Here is a 19,796-nt window from a genome sequence, read left to right on the forward strand (position 1 = left end):
CTCCATGCATCAGCATTTTCCATCCTTTCTCTGACTCTTTTTTTCCACTTAAAAGACTTGTAAATGCATTTGTCCAATATAATTTCTTTATTTGACCTGTAATTTCATTTCATTTCATTAATTTAAACGCTTATTTAAACTTCTAATTTCATTAGTTCATTAATTATTTTCTTATTTTAAAAGTTCAAATTCTTCTTTAACTCTCTGTCTCTCTTCCAGGTATGTGGTCCTCGTCTGAAGCATAAATGTGAGGGGTTTAACTATCTTAATGGCCAATGTGTGGAGATCAACCCACACTTCACTGCTGCTGAAACACTGAAGCCAGCTTTCCAGGGTATTGAAACACTTTTCTGATAATGCAACCGTACAACATTCACAATATTAAAGGGGTCATGAACTGGCTTTTTAAAAATTATTTTATAATGTTATATATACACTTATGACGTTAGCATTGTTTTTTCTATTCAGAAACATCAAAATCAATAAGTAATAGGCTATTTTTGTTGCCGGCTTGAGAAAACTTTGGTTATGTGCATGCTGCATTGAAGACTTGTAAGTAAACTCCACTGCTATGATTGGATAATAGTTTTGCATAGTAAACTACCTTTCTGTGTGGCTGTTTGGCAAGCTACATCCTTCATAGTTGGAGCCTTCTGTGACTTTGGTTAGATATGTACACATAACCAGGACATATCAAGTGATCTCTAACAAAGCAATAGTGGCACATAGTGTTTTTATTTTGCCACTATGCACGCGCAGCTGCAAGTGACGTGATGTCTGTCTACTCTGAAATGGTCTATAGTGTTTAATCTCTGGTTGTATTCACACCAGGAGAGTCCACTAGTTCACTTTCTTTTGTCCACTAGTTCACTTTTCTTATATATATATATATATATATATATATATATATATATATATATATATATATATATATAATATTTTTTTTTTTTATTTATTTATTTTTTTTTTTTGGTGTGGCTTGCTTTCACACTGCCCTTTTTGCAAGTGAACCATAAGTTGTAAACAAAACCACATGTGTGCTAAGGTCATCCATTCATTGGACAGAAATTCTCAAGCATAACAGAGTTTGTTAGGAAGCGGACTGAGACCACCTCTTCAGCTGGGTCTCAGGGCAGTTTTATGGTCCACACCTGAGTGTGATTTCTGTATTAACATCTGCCCAAAAGATCCGCACCAAGGGGGGAAACAAACTTGAGTTTGATTCAGTCGAACTAAACAAGACATGTGTAAATACAATCTCAGACTCTGCAAATCCAGCGTCGACCTGTGTCTTGTTTACAGAGGAATCGGTGGGAAAATGAAGTGAACAAATGCTCAATGTTTTACTTACGTGAGCTGAAACTTCATAAAACAAAAAGTTCAACCACGCATTTCTAAAATTTGAATCCAAAGGAGGGTTATGCAGGGACTGTGTTCTTTCACAACCAGGCACTGCACAATATTTTGCTATCTTTAACGTTATGTTTATTGCTTGGTTGCTCAGTCTGGTTTAGCGCCACTTATATTATTTCCCTACTATGTCATGCATGAATCAGTGGTTGGAGCTACAGAATTATGACCTCTTTAATGTTCCAATGTTGTGTTCTATTAAAATTTTGCAGTATTCATTGTCTTTATACCTAATCAAAATCTAATTGTTATTAATCCATTAAGCAACAAATATGTATGATTATATTATATAAATCTTAATATTATATAAATCTAAAAATTAAAATATGCTTTTTTATTGAATGTAATGTATCTGTGTGATTTTATACCCTTTACATAGTTTGCACTTGTCATTTATTGACATACCCTTACATATACAAACATTTCTAGGTTACGTATGTAACCATGGTTCCCCGATGGGAATGAGATGCTTGCTCAGAAATACTTTGGGAACACTGCTGCATCACCATGTCCTGAAGCATGTGTAAAATCAGTCCAGTGGAATGGTGAGATTTCACAAGCAGGGTGACCTAGATACTAGGAAGCTTAAAAGCATATCCGAAACAAACAGCATTAGCTTCTGATAGATCGAAGCAAGCCACTCAAAGGAAAGCAGGAAGTATGGCAGGAAGATGCAGCATCTCGTTCCCCTCAGGGAACCATGGTTACATACGTAACTTAGAGACGTTCACCTTCAGGAAACTCGAGCTGCATTAAAAACGCTTTGAGAACGACAATGCCCACTCCACCATACTGACAAATTCCTGTCTTGTGTGAAATCATGGCGAGCACAGCTCAGACAGAAGCACCTGAAGTTCTGGAGTGGTACCCAAATCTAATGTGAATGGAAAGGACCAGCCCGCTGCATCACACACATCTTTCAGGGGAACTCTGAGAAAAGGCTCCTGCCCTCAAAGCACCTTGATGAAAACATGTTACCAACGGGTTTCTTCCCAATAACTGACCACCCAGAGGGGCATGGTAAGCAGCTATGGTCTCCATGTACACCTTCAGTGTGGAGGGAGATAGCCCTGCAGAAAAATGCTCCTGCAGAAACTCCAGAACTGTACCAACTGGGCAGTTGACTGGGTCTTGCAGACGCTGTGAAAATGTTCCACTTCAGGACCTACTGTTTCCTCGTGAATACTCCATACTCCAGTCCAGTGAGAGACTGGATGCTAAGAGCTGTGCCCCCTCAGGGGCCATGCTCACAGCTTCCATTACTCCAGGCGGGGGTGAAGGATGGTGCCCCCTTGCCTGAGAGAGGAGGTCCCTCCTGATCCATAACTCCAAGGGAGAGTCATTAAGAAGGGACACAAGAGGTCTGAGAACCATACTCCGGCAATAGCAGAAGACCCTTGTCCTGGCGTACTCTCTCCAGAACTCCTAGGAGCAGAGCAATGGGGGTGGGGGGGAGCGTACAGACAAAGCCTCGGTCACGTCTGCACCATAGCATCCAGCCCAATGGAGCTGGATGCATGAGGCAGAACCAAAGCAGACAGTGTGTCGTTTCCTGTGATGCAAATAGATCCACTTCCACCTTGCCGAACTCCCTCCAGAGGAGCTTCACCACCTTGGGGTGGAGCCTCCATTCCCCGGGCCTCAGCCCTTGTCTTGACAGGATGTCTGTTCCCTGATTCAGGTGCCCAGGAATGTAAACTGTCAGCATAATGTCATACTCTTAGTGTGATCAGTTTTCCCTGAGCCCACAGGAGGATCTGGTGTGCCAACTTGTATAGTGTTAGTGTGAGGTTAGTATGTTTGTTAAGTGAATTAGGTTCACCTTTGTTTGTAAAGCACTTTATACAATACTGGTTGTGTTATAGCAGCTTTACAGTGTTAAACAGGAAAATCAGCCTGATCTTACGGCAATTCGTACATATTTATATGAATGTTGTGTACAATATCGTACCAGTGAGGTTGTACGAATCTGTATGAATTAGCCACCTCGTAAAATATGTACGAATTGGTCATGAGATAGCGTTGGGAATATAGATTGTCAATAATGCAAGAAGACAATAACATTTTTTCCAGCTAAAGTCAGTTCACTGATAATTCAGTGATGTCATCAGAGGCGGACAGTAGTGAAGTATTTTTCCTCTGCTTTAAAAGTACTTTTGAAGTATCCCGCAGAATCAATAACATCTCTGTGAAATCTTGTGAGAAGCACTCAAATTCAGCGCAGATTTCTGCTAAAGCTACGGATATCAGAACAAACACCACTGATGTGACCAGGAAAAACATTGTTCAATAAACACAAATCACCACCATTCACCATGGATTTAACATAGTAAAACTACAGGAACAGCTTGTGGCAGAAATGGTCTAATGTTTTCAAGTGTTTTTAAATGCCTGACACAAATTTTCCCATCACTTCAAAGCTTTAAGTATTAACGAACTTGAAGTTATTTTTAATGTGATGATATAATTTGTTTATCCTTCATGGGTTGCCCCCATTTATACAACTAAAAGTTTCATGATGTAGGAAAGCAAAGACTTATTTAAAAATAAAAAAAGACATTAAATTGCATCTAGTAGATGCCTGTAGACAAGGTGCAGAGGACTTGTCTGGTTGTCGTGGTCTTGTGTCAATGGATATTGAGGTGATGAGATCTTCGCAGGGGATCTGTGTTTGGGGCACATCTAGTTGACATGGTCTCTGCTGATATTCAGGGCTTTAGAGGTTGTCTCTAGGTGCTGATCCACCATCTGATCTGGATACAGACTGGATCTGTATGGCTACACTGACCTCTGAATAAGAATGAAAGAAACTAATATTAGCTTAGATGCCATTCTTCTTATGATGTAGCAAGTACATCGGGTGTTATGGGAAGTGTTCCCAGTTCCGGTTGACCTAATTGATGCAACCTAACAATCCTTTAACGGATTTGAATTATAGAAATATATAAATGCATTATGTGTATGCCAAGTTAAAGAGATGGGTCTTTAATCTAGATTCAAACTGACAGAGTGTGTCTGCCTCCCAAACAACGCTAGGTAGATTGTTCCAGAGTTTGGGCGCTAAATAGGAAAAGGATCTGCCACCCGCAGTTGATTTAGATATTCTAGGTATTATCAGATGGCCAGAGTTTTGAGATTGCAGTGGATGTGAAGGACTATAATGTGATATGAGCTCCCTCAAGTATTGAGGAGCTAAACCATTCAGAGCTTTATAAGTAATTAGCAAGATTTTACAATGTATAGGGATCTAGTGCAGAATTGACAGAACCGGGCTAATGTCATCATAATTCCTGGTTCTAGTAAGAACTCTAGTTGCTGTATTTTAGACCAGCTGGAGTTTGTTTATTGTTTATGCACACAGAGCAACCACCTAATAAAGCATTACATTAATTAAACATTGAGGTCGTGAATGCATGAATTAACGTTTCTGCTTTGACATTGAGAGCATAAGTCGTAATTTAAATATATATTTAAGATTGAAAAATTCAGTTTTACAAATGCTAGAAGCAAAGGAGAGATTGCTATCAAATAGCACACCTAGGTTCCTAACTGATGAGGTGGAATTAACAGAGCAGCCATCAAGTGTTAGTCAGTGTTTTAGGTTATTGCATGCAGAGGTTTTTGGTCCAATAATTAAAACCTCAGTGTTTTCAGAATTTAGTAGTAGGAAATTACGAAGTCATCCAGTTTTTATATCAACTATGCATTCCATTAGTTTTGCAAATTTGTAGGTTTCATCATGCCACAAAGAAATATAGAGCTGAGTATCAACAGCATAACAGTAAAAGCTAACACCATATTTCTTGATAATATCACCCAAGGGTAACATGTAAAGTGTGAAAAGCAACAGTCCTAGTACTGAGCCCTGTGGCACTCTTTACTGTACTTGTGATCGATATGATATCTAGTCATTTACTGCTATGAATTGATGACGGTCAGATAAGTAAGATTTGAACCATGCCAATGCAATTCCAATAATGCCAACATAATTTTTTAGTCTACTCAAAAGAATGTTATGGTCGATAGTGTCAAACGCAGCACTAAGATCCAGTAGCACTAACAGAGAAATACAACCACGATCAGATGATAAGAGCAGGTCATTTGTAACTCTGATGAGAGCAGTCTCTGTACTATGTTACGGTCTAAATCCTAACTGATACAATTTCTCTCTAAGAAGGAACATAGCTGAGAGGATACTGCCTTTTCAAGTATTTTTGGCAGAAAAGGGAGATTTGAGATCGGTCTTTAATTAACTAATTCTCTAGGATCAAGTTGTGTTTTTTTTTTTAATGAGAGTCTTAATAACAGCCAATTTCAAAGTTTTAGGGACATATCCTAAAGATATTGATGAATTAATAATATTCAGAAGAGGATCTATGACACCTCTTTTAGTAGCTTAGATGGAATAGGGTCTAACATACATGTTGTAGGTTTTGATGATTTGACAAGTTTATAAAATTCTTCCTGTCCTATTGCAGAGAATGAGAGGAATTGTTGTGGCTGACGGCTGCATGGTTATAATTTTATCTCTAATAGTATCGATCTACTCTTTACTACTGTGCTGTTGGGAAAGGTTTGTGTCTGTTGATGCTTTATTTCTCATTAATTTAGCCACTGTATTGAATAAATGTCTGGGGTTGTGTTTTTTTTCCTTAATCTTCTTTAAGCGTAAAAGAGCAACAGTATCTAAAGTGCTAGGAAAGAAGGAGGCAAACGTTTTTGTTACATCATCAAGTTTTTCTGAACTATTAGATATGCTGAGAAATTTAGACAAAAATTGGGAAGATTATTTACAAAGCAGTCTTTCGTGGTAGAAATGATATTTCTTCCATATTTGTAACAGGGAGTTGAATTTGCAGCTTTAGCTATATGGAATATACACAAGACTAGATAATGATTCGAGATTTCATCACTCTGCGGCAGAATTTCAACGCCATTAATATGAATTCCATGTGACAATATTAAATCTAAAGTATGATTACGACAATGAGTAGGCCCTGGCACGTGTTGTCTAACACCAATGGAGTTCAGAATGTCTATAAATGCCCCAATGCATCTTTTTTATTAGCAACATGGATATTAAAATCACCAACAATTAAGACTTTATCTGCAGCCAGCACTAGCTCAGATAGAAAATCATGGGAATTGTCGTCTTCATCACCACAGCTGAAGCAATCCGACGGGACTCATGTTCATGCAGAAATCATGTTTATGGATGAGCTAATGTATTAAAGATTTATTAACGTTGTAATATGAAGCAGGGTGAGGCGTAGCTTTAGCAGAATTCTGCGCTGAATTTGAGTGCTTCTCACAAGATTTCACAGAGATGTTATTGATTCTGCTTGCAAATTCAACTGCTTTCTTCACTGTAGGCCTATCTCCCAGTGCTGTGTATAACGGTGTCACGTCGCATGATTGAGATCAGCCCACTGCTCCGGCTCGAGCAGATAAACGGTCTGTGCTGCGTAGCCCAAAGGAGTAGCGCAGATTCATTATGCTCTTGGTTTGTTTGTCCAATGTAGCTCTTGTAAATCAGTCATGAAGAGAACGCAAGGCCGTTTTTGAAACCTTTCTTTGACTGAATGCGCATTGTGATGATGTCACGGGACGCGTCTAAGCCCAAAAATTTGCGAGCTCTTGCAAAAATTGTGGCGTTTGTTGGATTTTGCAATAAATTCAGTGATCGCAGAATCGAAGAATCCTGGAGGGACTGGTAAGGCAAAGATATATGGAGTTTCACGCTCAAGTTCACAGACCGAAACAGCAGAAAGCGCATCATGCTTGCTTTCATTATTTTACAAAAGAGCGGTATTGAGAGTTGCACACAAATAAACGTAGAGTCTTTACAGATTTGAAAGATGTATTCCTCTTATCTGTATGACCAAAAATAAGTGATTGTTTTAAGATCAAGTGAATGCACCGGTGCCTCCATCTGTCTTGCAGTGAGCGAGCAAGATTGCGTAGCCATGTAAAGTTGTTAATACTTACATATTACAGATAAAAAGCCATATTTCAGAGGTTGATGAATGATAGTTGAGCATTTGGATGTCCTACCCGTTGATGAACAGTATTACCATAGACTAGCCGTCAACGATCTGTCCGTCATGGACTGCATGACTTAAAGTGAAAGTGAAAAAAAGTGAAAGTCGTGACATTTGCCAAGTATGGTAACCTATACTCGGAATTGGTGCTCTGCATTTAACCCATCCAAGTGCACACACACAGCAGTGAGAAGTGAACACACACCCAGAGCAGTGGGCAGCTATATATCCAGAGCCAGGGAGCAACTGGGGGTTCAGTGCCTTGGTCAAGGGCACTTCAGCCATGGGTATTGAGGGTGGAAAAGAGCGCTTCTCATTCACTCCCTCCCACCTACAACTCCTGCCAGCACCGAGACTTGAACCTGCAACCTTCGGGTTATAAGTCCAAATCTTTAACCATTAGGCCACAACTTTGCCCGTGTTTTTTTTTTTTTGCGACTGAGCAACTAATAAAATTTTGGTCGACCAAGCCTCTTCTGGTCAACTAACGATTATTCGACTATTGGGGGCAGCCCTACTTGAATCACCATTACTTCAAACATATTATACTTGAAACCAAAGCAGAAATACAGAAAATATTACTTTAAATTGTAGCAACACCTCCCCCTTTACCCTTTTGACGTAATTCATGTTTAGTAAACTTGGGGGTAGCCTCATTTAAAATAATGTAATCATCTAGTTTTTACAGTGAGTGACTGGCTTTCTCTCACTCTCTTTATGGCTGTGAGGATCAACTCGATCCAAGCAGGAGACACATGTTCCTGCATCGTGGTCGAATCCCACACCACGCCCAGATCAGTGGTTCTCTGTACTGGAGAAGGCACACTTTTCTTGTTGTTCAGCCTCAACCCCAGCTCTTTTATATGGGTGAGGACAACATCTTTGGGGGAGTCGTGGCCTAATGGTTAGAGAGTCGGACTCCCAATCGAAGGGTTGTGAGTTCGAGTCTCGGGCCGGCAGGAATTGTGGGTGGGGGGAGTGCATGTACAGTTCTCTCTCCACCTTCAATACCACGACTTAGGTGCCCTTGAGCAAGGCATCAAACCCCCAACTGCTCCCCGGGCGCCGCAGCATAAAATGGCTGCCCACTGCTCCAGGTGTGTGTTCACAGTGTGTGTGTGTGTTCACTGCTCTGTGCGTGTGCACTTCGGATGGGTTAAATGCAGAGCACTAATTCTGAGTATGGGTCACCATACTTGGCTGAATGTCACGTCACTTTCACTTTTTTCACTTTCACTTTTCGTCACTTAATGCCGAACCGCCATGTCCTCTGACTGAGGAAATATCAACCAATCATTGATGTAATTCAGTATGCGAATGCCCTAGAGTTGCAGAGGAGCCAAAGCAGCGTCCACACACTTGGTGAAGGTGTGGGGTGAGAGTGACAGGCCGAAGGGAAGAACCCAATATTGGTATGCTTCACCCCCGAAAGCAAACTTCAGAAACTCCCTGTGTTGAGGAACGATAGATATGTGGAAATATGCATCCTTGAGATATATCTTGACAAACCAGTCCTCGGACCTGATTTGAGGTACAGTCTGTTTGATAGACAGCATCTTGAACAGAAACTGTTTGATAGTGCAGTTTAGCAGATGCAGATTTATAATCAGATGCAATCCTCCATCCTTCTTCAGAACGATGAAGTATCGGCTGTAGAACCCAGACTCTCTCTCTCTCGGAGGAGAAACATGTTCTATGGCCTCCTTCCTCAAGAGAGTGTCTACTTCTTGTTTCATTACCAGAGCCTGCTTGGGGCCCACTAGTGTGAGCGTGTTTCCATGCACTAAGAGGGTGCTGTATTTAGAGGGTGATGAAGGAGAAAGGGTGAGACCCGTCTTCAATCCCTCGGCTAAATTAATATAGACATATAAACTTCTTAAAGCTAGATGACAATTTCTTCATTTAATTCCTCAGAATTAAATGGAGCTAAACAACCAGACACGTGAAACACGGTCTGGATATTAAGGTGAATAATATAATAATAAATGAAAGAATTGTGAATAATAGCTTGTTTAAATGTGGTTGGAGGAAAGAGAGAGAAAGGGAACCTCTGCTCACAGTTTCCCCTAGCATTATTTTGTTGCAGACCCGTTGCACACAAGATCCAAGCCACTCAATTCTAAACTGCATAAGACTTTCTTTGCTCAAGAAGAAACACCAGTGGAAGCAGTGCTAACATTCCAGAGCAGTGCTAACATGCACACATTGGGACATTTATGAATGATTGCAGCCAGCCCACTCAAGAGCTGACTATGCATGCTCCATTCCCAAACAAACAACACAATGACTGTATGTATTCGCACCATAAAGTTCTTGCCATTCCATTGGATTCACACATGCTTCAGGACACGGTCACGCAGAGGCGTCCCCAAAGCGTTTCTGATGTAGCTCAAGTTCCCTGAAGGGGAACCCTCTGTCCCGACTGTATTATCCATTCTAAATGAATGCAGGATTACAATTAGTGGCCAAATTATAGTATGTTGCACATAGTATATGCTTTTCTGTTAGATTAGAAATTATGCATTACCACTTAGTACACTGCTGCAATGCGGTTTGGTCATCCTGCAGATTTTATTTATTTTTTTATTTTTGTATTTCAGAGTGTCATGTTATTCCCCCTCTGGATGCAGTTATTCTGTTTGATGACTCTGGGAGTATCACCTCAGAAAATTTTGAAACAATGATCAGATTCATCAAGAACTTAATTGCCATGTTTTTGGATACACGAGCACAGGTGTGTATGTGCACATGATAGTATTTCTCTGTAGCCATTTAAAAACTTGGCAGCTGCATGATGCCTTGTAGTGATTAAAAAGTCATGTAATTTGAATAAAAATATTTCATGACAAAAAATTTAGCATTTGTTATATTACTGTAGCATTATATTCATATTGTATCCATGTCTCAGGTGGCAGTAGCCAAATTCTCTACAAAAGTGTCGGCTGTCTTTCACTTTGAGAACTTTGCAGTGAAACGAGACCCCGACCAACTAATGAAAGATGTGACCCAGGCACAGGGACATACATACACGCCTTCTGCAATACGTTTCGTGCTGTGAGTGCAACAGTAATTGTGATATTTGCAATTGGAATGTTTATTCATTTGATTGATTGCACTGTCCTAACCCCAGTATTGCCATATTCTTTGTTGTACAATGCAGAACAATTATTTGGTGATGGTGTGAAATATTATTATGCTGTATGTGGGTTCTGCTATGATATGAACTTCAGCCAAACACCAGAGTTGCGGTTTATTTCTTTGTACTGCTCTTTTTTCCCCCTTAAGAGAAGAGATGTTTTCTGAGAAGGTGGGCATGCGAAGCAACTCTCAGAAGTTATTGCTGGTGATCACTGATGGAAAATCAAATGACCCCAAAGAGGAATTTAAGAATGTCATCCTGAAAGCCAATGAACGAGACATCACACGATTTGCCATTGGGGTAAAGACAAACAATTAAGTAAAATTAAAATAATATTCCAGCTTAAATACAGCTGAAACACTATTGTGCTGTCAGTGTAGAACTTATCTCTTTGAGTTTATAAGTGCTTTCATGCAAATGATTATTATTATTTTTATTTATTTTTTTCTATGTTAATTGACATTTTGGAGACCATTTGGAGGTAATGTGTAAACAGGACCTGAGAGGGTTTAAAATCTTTGCATGATGTGACCTTTTAAGAAATATTATGAAACCAGTTCCGGCAATTTTCCATGATGAGAAGCTATAATATAACCAGTAAATTATCATTATTATGCTACGTGCAAACAAAGAATAACATTAACGGTATGATCACTCATAAGGTCTGGAAAATTCATTTTGGAGAAATACTTTACTTTCGGTACACATAAATGACAACCATCTGTGGTCTGCCAGTGGTTTACATCATGGCCAATTTAACACTGTGTGAAACAACAAACAAAAGAAAACATAATGACTTCAACTTAACAATCGTTGTTTTTGTCTTGCATCACATAATGAAATTGGATGAGCTCAGTGTTGTTTTCTAGCAATTATTTTTCATGAATTGTAATGTGTGCAAAGCATTGTAATTATGATTAGAGGACCAGAAGAATACAATCAATGCACCCTTCAAAATATACATACATGTAATTAATAACGTGAAACCAATACTGCTTTCCAAGGATCCTTCTAATTGAAATAACCTTTCTATGATGGAGCCTTACATTTGAGAAACACTCATTGAAAATAAGTACTTCTTTTCATGTGGGTGGATAAAGAAAATGGTGCAGATTTTTAAATTTCATTTGGTGCTGATGTATGAAGAGTATTTTAAAAATAAGACTGATAGCTTGTTTTAATTGCTGATATTGTGTATTTACAGAAATTTCCAGTAATTTTTCTGGGTTTATTGTCTGAAAGTGGCTTGTGTATTCAACCTATAATATTCCTTTGAATAGATTTCATAAAACATTTAACATCTTTCTATTCCCGAAGTGTTGGGTATTTTTAATGTGTGAAATATTTTTTTGTTTTGTTTTGTTTTGTTTTGTCAGGTTGGTAAGGAATATTCGTATCCTGAGCTGGAGTTGATCGCTTCATCACCCCAGTTTGTGTTTGAGACAGAGAGTTTCAGTGCTCTCACCTTGATACTAAACCAGCTAAAGAAAAAAATATTCTCCATTGAAGGTACAGAGCAATAGTAGAGATCTAAAATATCTCACTGAAGGAAATCCTACATGCACTTTCTCTCTGTTGCTGTAGGAATTGGCACAGGGAACTTCAGCTCTTTTCAGATGGAATTATCACAGGGGGGTTTCAGTGCAGCCCTTTCTGAGGTCAGCAACATTTTCCATGTATGATTGTTTCCCTAAATTGTTTTTTTTTTTTTTAGTTTAACTGAGTTTTTCCATCCTGTAATATATATATGTTCTTTTATAGTACCACAGGCTTGTTTTTTTTTTTTTTTTCTTTTTTTGAATCAATGACTTTGAATTTTATGTAAAATGTACTTTTATCTACATTTCTTAAATTCATTTATGGTAATAACATGGAAAAATTTGCCATATAGTTTAGTAGAAGATTGCTGCTATCTACTGGAAAACAAATACTTTTCAAATTAAAATAACCACTACATGGCTGCAAAGGACTATTCATTGGTTATGTCTATATAAGTATACATCTTTATTTACAGTATATTTAGACTAGGGATACACTGATATGAACATTTCCCAGTCAACAATTTGATCTCACAGTGATATCACCATGAGATCCCTGGATACTCATGACGTGGTCACAATTCACCATGTGTGACCATTGTGTTAAACTCTCACTCTGTTTAGTGTGAGTTCACTGTGATCTAAAACTTCTCTAATATTGGTCTGTTATATCACAAACATCATGTAGAAGTTCATATTTTATAACAACAAAGTGTTTCAAAAAATCAATATCATTGTTTATTTTGTATTCCTTTCAACCTGGTGTGGGCATTTGACACAAATATTTCTATCTGATGGATGCATTCAGATTCTGGAGTTTTTTTAATGACTCTTTTTTGCTTCTTAACCTTTATTTCCTTTTCCCCTTGAAAAGACTTGACACTTGCTGAAACACAGAGAGCAATATGTCAATGCAATCAATTGCTAACTACTACTGCTCTTAACCTTATTACAGGTGATTCTACACCTGAGCTGGCAAGATGGCTGGTTCACTTGTACCTGGACATGTGTCAGTACTCTGCTAACACAGGGACAGGCCACAATGCATATGGGCATTATAATATCACATGAGCGTATGTGAATAGCAATATCTCACCATTTATCCAGTGTAACAATTCCATGCTGAGTCCATAACACAACTGTAAATCACAAACGATTTGCTAACAGATTCTGCAGTATCCACGTTTTCCCAGTGTTGAGAAACAGGAAGTAGAATGTCCCCCCGGTGACCAGTATTTGAACAGTATTTCAACATCTTGAATTCAAAATATTACACGATAAATCTTAATCAAAATTTTTATATAATTTTTGAAAGCCTGATTACAAAAAAAGTCTCAACATTAAAATCCATGTCTCAAACACTTCAACATAAATAAAACATATACAGTACAGCTTTCTTTATCAAAAATAAATAAATAAAGCCTTACAAATAAATAAAATAATGCTTAAATAAAGCAAACAAATAGCGTCGTGCCACGGGGGCCAGTTACTAAACATATTGTGATGAAAACAAAAAGTTAAAAGTGGTGGTTATTATTAATAATGCATCAATGACTTTGAATAATAAACATCTAAAATTAATAACACTATTTCAAATAGCATCATTGCTGTTTGAGCTGTGTGTGCTGTAGATAAAGAGCTGAAACACTTTGTTAGTGGGTTAATAAGGCTAAGTGGGAGTCAGATATTTCTACAACATAAATGTAATATTACAACTTGTACTGTATATGCACAAAAAGACACAATTGCACAAGTGATCTTGAACTAAGTTACGTGCGACACTGAATTTTTTTTTTTTTATTGTTTGATGTTACCCTGTGTGTGAGAAGTTTAGCATTTCTTTATTTTTATTGTTTTATTTATTTATTTTTTGTACTGAAGTGACAGTTTTTGCAATTATGCCATTTTACAGTCAAATCTAAACCTTGTGTTGTGTGTATGTCTGTGTGTTTTCATTTGTTTTCCATCATGGATGTGTTATTGGCTCACTTTTTCATTTCTGTGTGCATACTACATTTTAGCTGATTTGTGTTTGACAAATGGGGGTTGGGTGAGGTGTGTGTGTGCATGTGAGCATTTTTTTAAGTATCATTTTTATCCCCTCCCCCATTTCCTGTGTGAAGTCAAAAACCCCAGAGCATCCTGAGTGTGACTTTTTTAAAATGTTTTTATTGTAGATATAGTAAATGTGAGAAAAGTCATCAAAAATATTATTTAGATGAACTTTGTTTTCATTTAAGCAAATGTTTGATTGTGGACCCGAAATATGGTATGACGGATGGTACACTGCATAAGGGCTAGACCACTCTGTATTCACCAATGACTATAAATGATTATAAAATGAATTTGAAAAGCTTGGACTATCTAGGAAACCATGTAAAAGCAGCTACTTTCACAAGCAGATTTTAGCATTTTCTATTCGGTTGTTCCTAGTTATAGCGATAACAAATTATATAATAAATAAATTAATTATAATTTCTCTTTGTTACTGCAGGGTTCAAGGATGTTTGGAGCGGTTGGGGCATACTCCTGGTCAGGAGGAATAGTGCAGGATCTCACTCGTCAAATGCTCAATTCATCATTCATTAATGCCACAAATATGGAGGAGGACATTAGAGATTCCTATTTAGGTACAGTGTCATTCATTAATTGATTATTATTATTTTTAAATCATTACTTATGGTGTGCTATTGTACATACTTTCAATACCCACATTCAAAAAAAAAAAACATTAATGTTCAATGTTAATCTTTTGTGGGTAATGTGCTGCACAGTAATGCTAAGGACACACATGATACTTCAATTTGTAAAAACCACATAGCAACTGCTGAAAATGTAAGAATCTAGTTGAACGTTGCAGTAGGAGGAAAGAGAATGGAATGGGATTAGAATGTAAATATGAGTCAGATTACATTGTATCCACTGTGTATCATAGTGTGCTAACCAAAAGTCAAAGCTCCACGATATATTTTTGTATTACTGGAATTTACAATAGTGCTCTTTAATATGAAACTCCATAACAAAGGTTTTTCACTTGGCCACACATTTTGGCTTTAATTTTACCAAATTACTTTAACTGAATATTACAGCATGTGTGTTTTTGATGATGCGTTCATTCTAGTCATTTTAAGACTTATTTCTGTTTAGTGGTCTCATTGTGGAGACTGTTTGTGGTAAGACATTTGTTTCTCAGCTAACGGCAGATGTTTCCATATCCTGAAATGCATTTGTGAGCAGTTATATATATATATATACTGCAGATATCACCACAGAGATCACACGTGTTGTAACCAGTGCTATTCTGTTTCATAGCCTGGCAAAACCAGACATCAATATGTCAGAATAATGTCAAAATAATTTACAGAAAACAAATTACAGAAAACAATTCTGATCTGCTAGATGTGACTATAAGGCATGAAGATAATAAGATATTATAAACATTGACATAATCTAAATCTGCTAAATGCAACTACAGTATAATGCATGGAGATATTAAGATATTATATACAGCATCTAAATCTGCTAAATGGAACAAGAAGACAAGAAGATATTAAGATATCGTAAACATTAACATCAGGATTTTCTGAAATCTGCTTTGAAACGATGTGTATTGTGAAAAGCAGTATAATTGTTTTTTTGTTTTTTGACTGAACCCAAATCACACAGACCCTGAGTCAGCAGAACATCCTTACTATTGAACCCTGAATATACTGCAACATGCTACAAACACTCTCTCTCACACACACACACACACACACACACACACGCACACAAATGTTGTTATGGTATAGTAATTACAATGTGTGCTTCAGGTTACTCAATTGCTGTGGCTTCTGTAAATGGTCATGTTGTGTACTTTGCTGGAGCGCCAAGGCATAGACACAAAGGTCTGGTGCTGGGATTTACACAGAACGATCAGAACCACAGTTGGACCATCAGTCATAGGATATACGGATCACAGGTGTAAATTTTTTTTTATACATTATAAACAAATTACTGTATACACATTATATATAATATATATTATTTAGGGTTGACACAGTTAGTGTGTGTTTGTGTGGCTCCTTCAATACTTGTATTTATGAATACCAACACATTTCATCCTTTCTTGGTGTCATTGAATGTGGCTTTTTTTTTTGTGGTGTGGGTTTTTTTTTTTTTTTTATCTCTGCAGCTGGGCTCATACTTTGGGGCAGAATTGTGTGTGGTTGGTGTTTCTGAGTTGTTAGCAGTGGGAGCTCCATTATATCACGCTCATGGAGTGGGAGGAGAGGTCCGGATATGCCCACTTAACACTACAGTAAGATCTATAACCACACAATACAGATATATAAATACAGAAGTTGATCAATAACCACTATTTACTGTGTGCCGCACATTACTATAAACATAGCTAATGCAATTTTTTACATGTGCTTTAGAACATTTAACCTCATAATCACAACTAATAACTGTTAACATATTTAATGCGATTACATAAAACTCCCAAGTCCAAGAACTCAACTGTTCAGCGATTCTCCGTGGGGTGGTGGGGAATGAGTTTGGCCGGTTTGGTACTTCACTGGCAGCCATACAGGACCTAAATGGAGATGGCTTTAAAGAACTGGCAGTGGGGGCACCTCAAGAAGAGAAGGGCAAGGGTGCCATTTACATATTTTTGGGACAACCAGGCGGTATCAGAACAGAATATAGCCAGGTAAGAGACAGTTTTAAATAATTTGTAGTCATGCAGCCTCTGCTGAAATAGCAGCTTAAGGTGGGCAAGCTGGTTTGTTGCTATTCCAAAATGTTCTGCACACTTAAACCATGTTGAATAAGATGGTCTACTAGTCCATACATGTCCACACTAACAACTGGTCAACTATCTAGACCAGACTGGACCAAATAATGACATGGTAAAACAGGCAAAGTCTGCATTTTTAAAAAAAAAAAAAAAAAAAAAAAAAAAAAATATTTGCCAGGAATTTACAGGATTAAACAGTGTTATTTTACAATAAATTACTGTAGTCAGAAATTTACTGTGAAATCAATGCATTCTGGATTATTTTCTTACAAATAACTGTGAATGCAGATGCAGGCTGCTAACATCACAATAATTTACTGCTCTTGTTTTACTGTGAATTCACTTTATAAAGTTGTCTTTAACTGTGCCACTGTGAGAAGTTTATTTGTTTACTGCTGTAATTGTTTTGAGGTCCCCATAATGGTGATTAGTGATTAGTATTTGTCTGGGATCTTGGACATTGTATATTCATATTCAAATTTCTGATCTTGTCATGTCAGAACTGTGACATATGAAAACATTTGTCAAAATGATGACAAGCTAGAATATAAAAATAAGCTCATCAGCTGACTTTAAATTAGTCAAACTATTGTTAGCATAAACATAAAGATTTTATTTTAGCATTATTAGAGCATGTAGATTAATTATTAACTTATTTCATATTTAGAACTGTTTGTGGTTGGATATTTCACAATAGTCACAGATGTGACATCAATACTTGACATACAAAAAACAACAATGGTATCTCTCAACAAATAAAAACAACACTTACAACATTACAAAATAAAACCAACAACGCAAACTGATGAAAGTGAACCAAAAACAAGTTCAATAGCACAAATAAAACCAGCAAGAATAAAAAAAAAAAACCTCTATTCATGATCTATTCATGCTGCAATGCATGCTGGGTGCCTTCATTGTACATATGCACTGTAGAAACACAGTATGATGCTGCTTGTCTACAATAAACGGGCATTGACAAACTTAACCATATAAACATAAGCTTGCTTTATATATATGTTTTTATTTTTATTTGATATATATATATATATATATACACACACACACACACACACACACACATTACATGCACGTATATGTGCAAAGCACTGGGTAATATAAGGTAGCTACATGAGTTTAGGCTAGATTTAAGATTAGTACCTAGTTATTACCCAGTTGTTGTAATTAATAAAATAATTACATACAGTAGTATGTACTTGCAGAACAGGACTGTAAACTAAAGTGCTATCGATTTTCCAATAGCAGAGAAATCTAGATTTTATCTAGATTGTTCAGCAATAATCAATGATTATGACTATATACCAGAGCACACTTCTGATCTATACCTTACGGTTTTTACGTACGACACTGGGGTGGTATAAAAGCCTCAAATACCGATATGCCTTTATTCCCTCTTTTTTTATCTCTTTCACATGTAGAGAGTGAGTGGAGCAGCTGTGGAAGGTGGGCTGCAGTATTTTGGAGTCGCTCTTCACTCTGCGGGAGATCTGACCTCAGACGCTCTTACTGATGTAATAGTGGGCTCTAGAGGTGCAGTTACAGTACTAAGGCAAGTGTGTATGCTTACATGTGTCTGTGTATTTTCAGCTTATTCTTGCCAACTTAGGGAAGAAAAGGCCATACTAACATGTAAAGTGACCAGTCACAGTTTATTTTGGTTTTATGTGCTGTTTAGTGGTGGGTAAGTAGGCTAGAGGATGCCACTATTAGTCGTTCTAGCTGACTGATAAAAACCTATTTACCTCGATTTCCAAAACATGCATCAGACAATCTTATTGAAGTTTGTGATATTGTCAACAACCTCCCTCCCATTTCTGTGAACATCATGCATCAGACAGTGGGTGTTTCAGTGGCTGTCTCAATATCAAGGATGCCGGGAAGGCAGCCTTCATTTTGTGTACTTCTTTTGGCATAGTTTGAAGGATGCCTCCAGTGTAACAATCACATCCTACAATCACACACAAGCCTTTGTACACATTCCAATTCAAGAAAAAGAATTTGCAGAAAATGAGTCTTTTGCTGTGTCTGAAATCGATCATTCACTAATTCAAGTCAAGTCAAGTCAAGTCAAGTCACCTTTATTTATATATAGAGCTTTATACAATACATATTGTGTCAAAGCAGCTTTATAGTATTAAACAGGAAAATAGTGTGTCAATAATGCAAGAAGACAATAGTAAACCCTCAAGTTTTCAAAGTCAGTTCATTATTGATTCAGTGATGTAATTGTCCAGCTCAGTTTTGTTCAAATAGTATCTGTGCAATCAAGTCGACAGTATTGCCAGAAATTAAGTGTCCTTAACTAAGCAAGCCAAATGCAACAATGGCAAGGAACCAAAACTCCATTGGTGACAGAAATGGAGAAAAAAATACCAGGCTTAGTCGGGGGGCCAGTTCTTCTCTGGCCAGACGAAAGCAGCATAGTGTGGCTTAATTCCAGACTGCAACACAGGTCAGAATTGTGCAAAGGACTCATCTGGTACTCGTGGTCTTGTGCCGATGTCTCTCTAGTTGACAAGGTCTTCGCAGGGGACATACTCTGGGGCTCACCTCACTATAGAGTTCAGGGCTGTAGAGGTCATCTCTAGGTGCTGATCCACTATCTGGAATGGATCCGGGTGTTTGCAGTGACCATCTGATCTGGAAACAGACTGGATCTTGGTGGCTACGGTGACCTCGGAATAAGAATGAAATAGACCAATATTAGTGTAGATTCCATTCTTCTTACTATGTAAGTACACTGGGTGTTATGTGAAGTGTTCTTGGTTCCAGCTGACCTAATTAATGCAGCCTAACAATCAAGTCAAGTCACCTTTTTTGTATAGCGCTTTATACAATTCTGATTGTGTCAAAGCAGCCTTACA

The 19,796-nt window shown here is 37.7% G+C and overlaps 1 protein-coding gene across 4 annotated transcripts in view; it reads left to right on the forward strand.

Moving 5' to 3' along the window:
* LOC109074846 (integrin alpha-X-like) overlaps positions 1-19,796 on the forward strand; it is a 98,175-nt gene that overhangs the window by 37,508 nt on the left and 40,871 nt on the right. For 2 of the 4 annotated variants that reach the window (XM_042754347.1, XM_042754348.1), the window contains exons 5-15: positions 220-334; positions 10,052-10,185; positions 10,360-10,505; positions 10,737-10,890; positions 11,967-12,099; positions 12,175-12,266; positions 14,623-14,758; positions 15,941-16,089; positions 16,303-16,428; positions 16,618-16,824; positions 18,351-18,481. In XM_042754347.1, the coding sequence (XP_042610281.1) occupies positions 220-334; positions 10,052-10,185; positions 10,360-10,505; positions 10,737-10,890; positions 11,967-12,099; positions 12,175-12,266; positions 14,623-14,758; positions 15,941-16,089; positions 16,303-16,428; positions 16,618-16,824; positions 18,351-18,481 (1,523 nt within the window). The remainder of the gene's footprint in view (positions 1-219; positions 335-10,051; positions 10,186-10,359; positions 10,506-10,736; positions 10,891-11,966; positions 12,100-12,174; positions 12,267-14,622; positions 14,759-15,940; positions 16,090-16,302; positions 16,429-16,617; positions 16,825-18,350; positions 18,482-19,796) is intronic. The other 2 variants (XM_042754350.1, XM_042754351.1) reach the window with 2 other exon arrangements.

The sequence above is a fragment of the Cyprinus carpio genome, unplaced genomic scaffold, assembly GCF_018340385.1.
Source record: "Cyprinus carpio isolate SPL01 unplaced genomic scaffold, ASM1834038v1 S000006497, whole genome shotgun sequence".
NCBI classification, from domain to species: domain Eukaryota; kingdom Metazoa; phylum Chordata; class Actinopteri; order Cypriniformes; family Cyprinidae; genus Cyprinus; species Cyprinus carpio.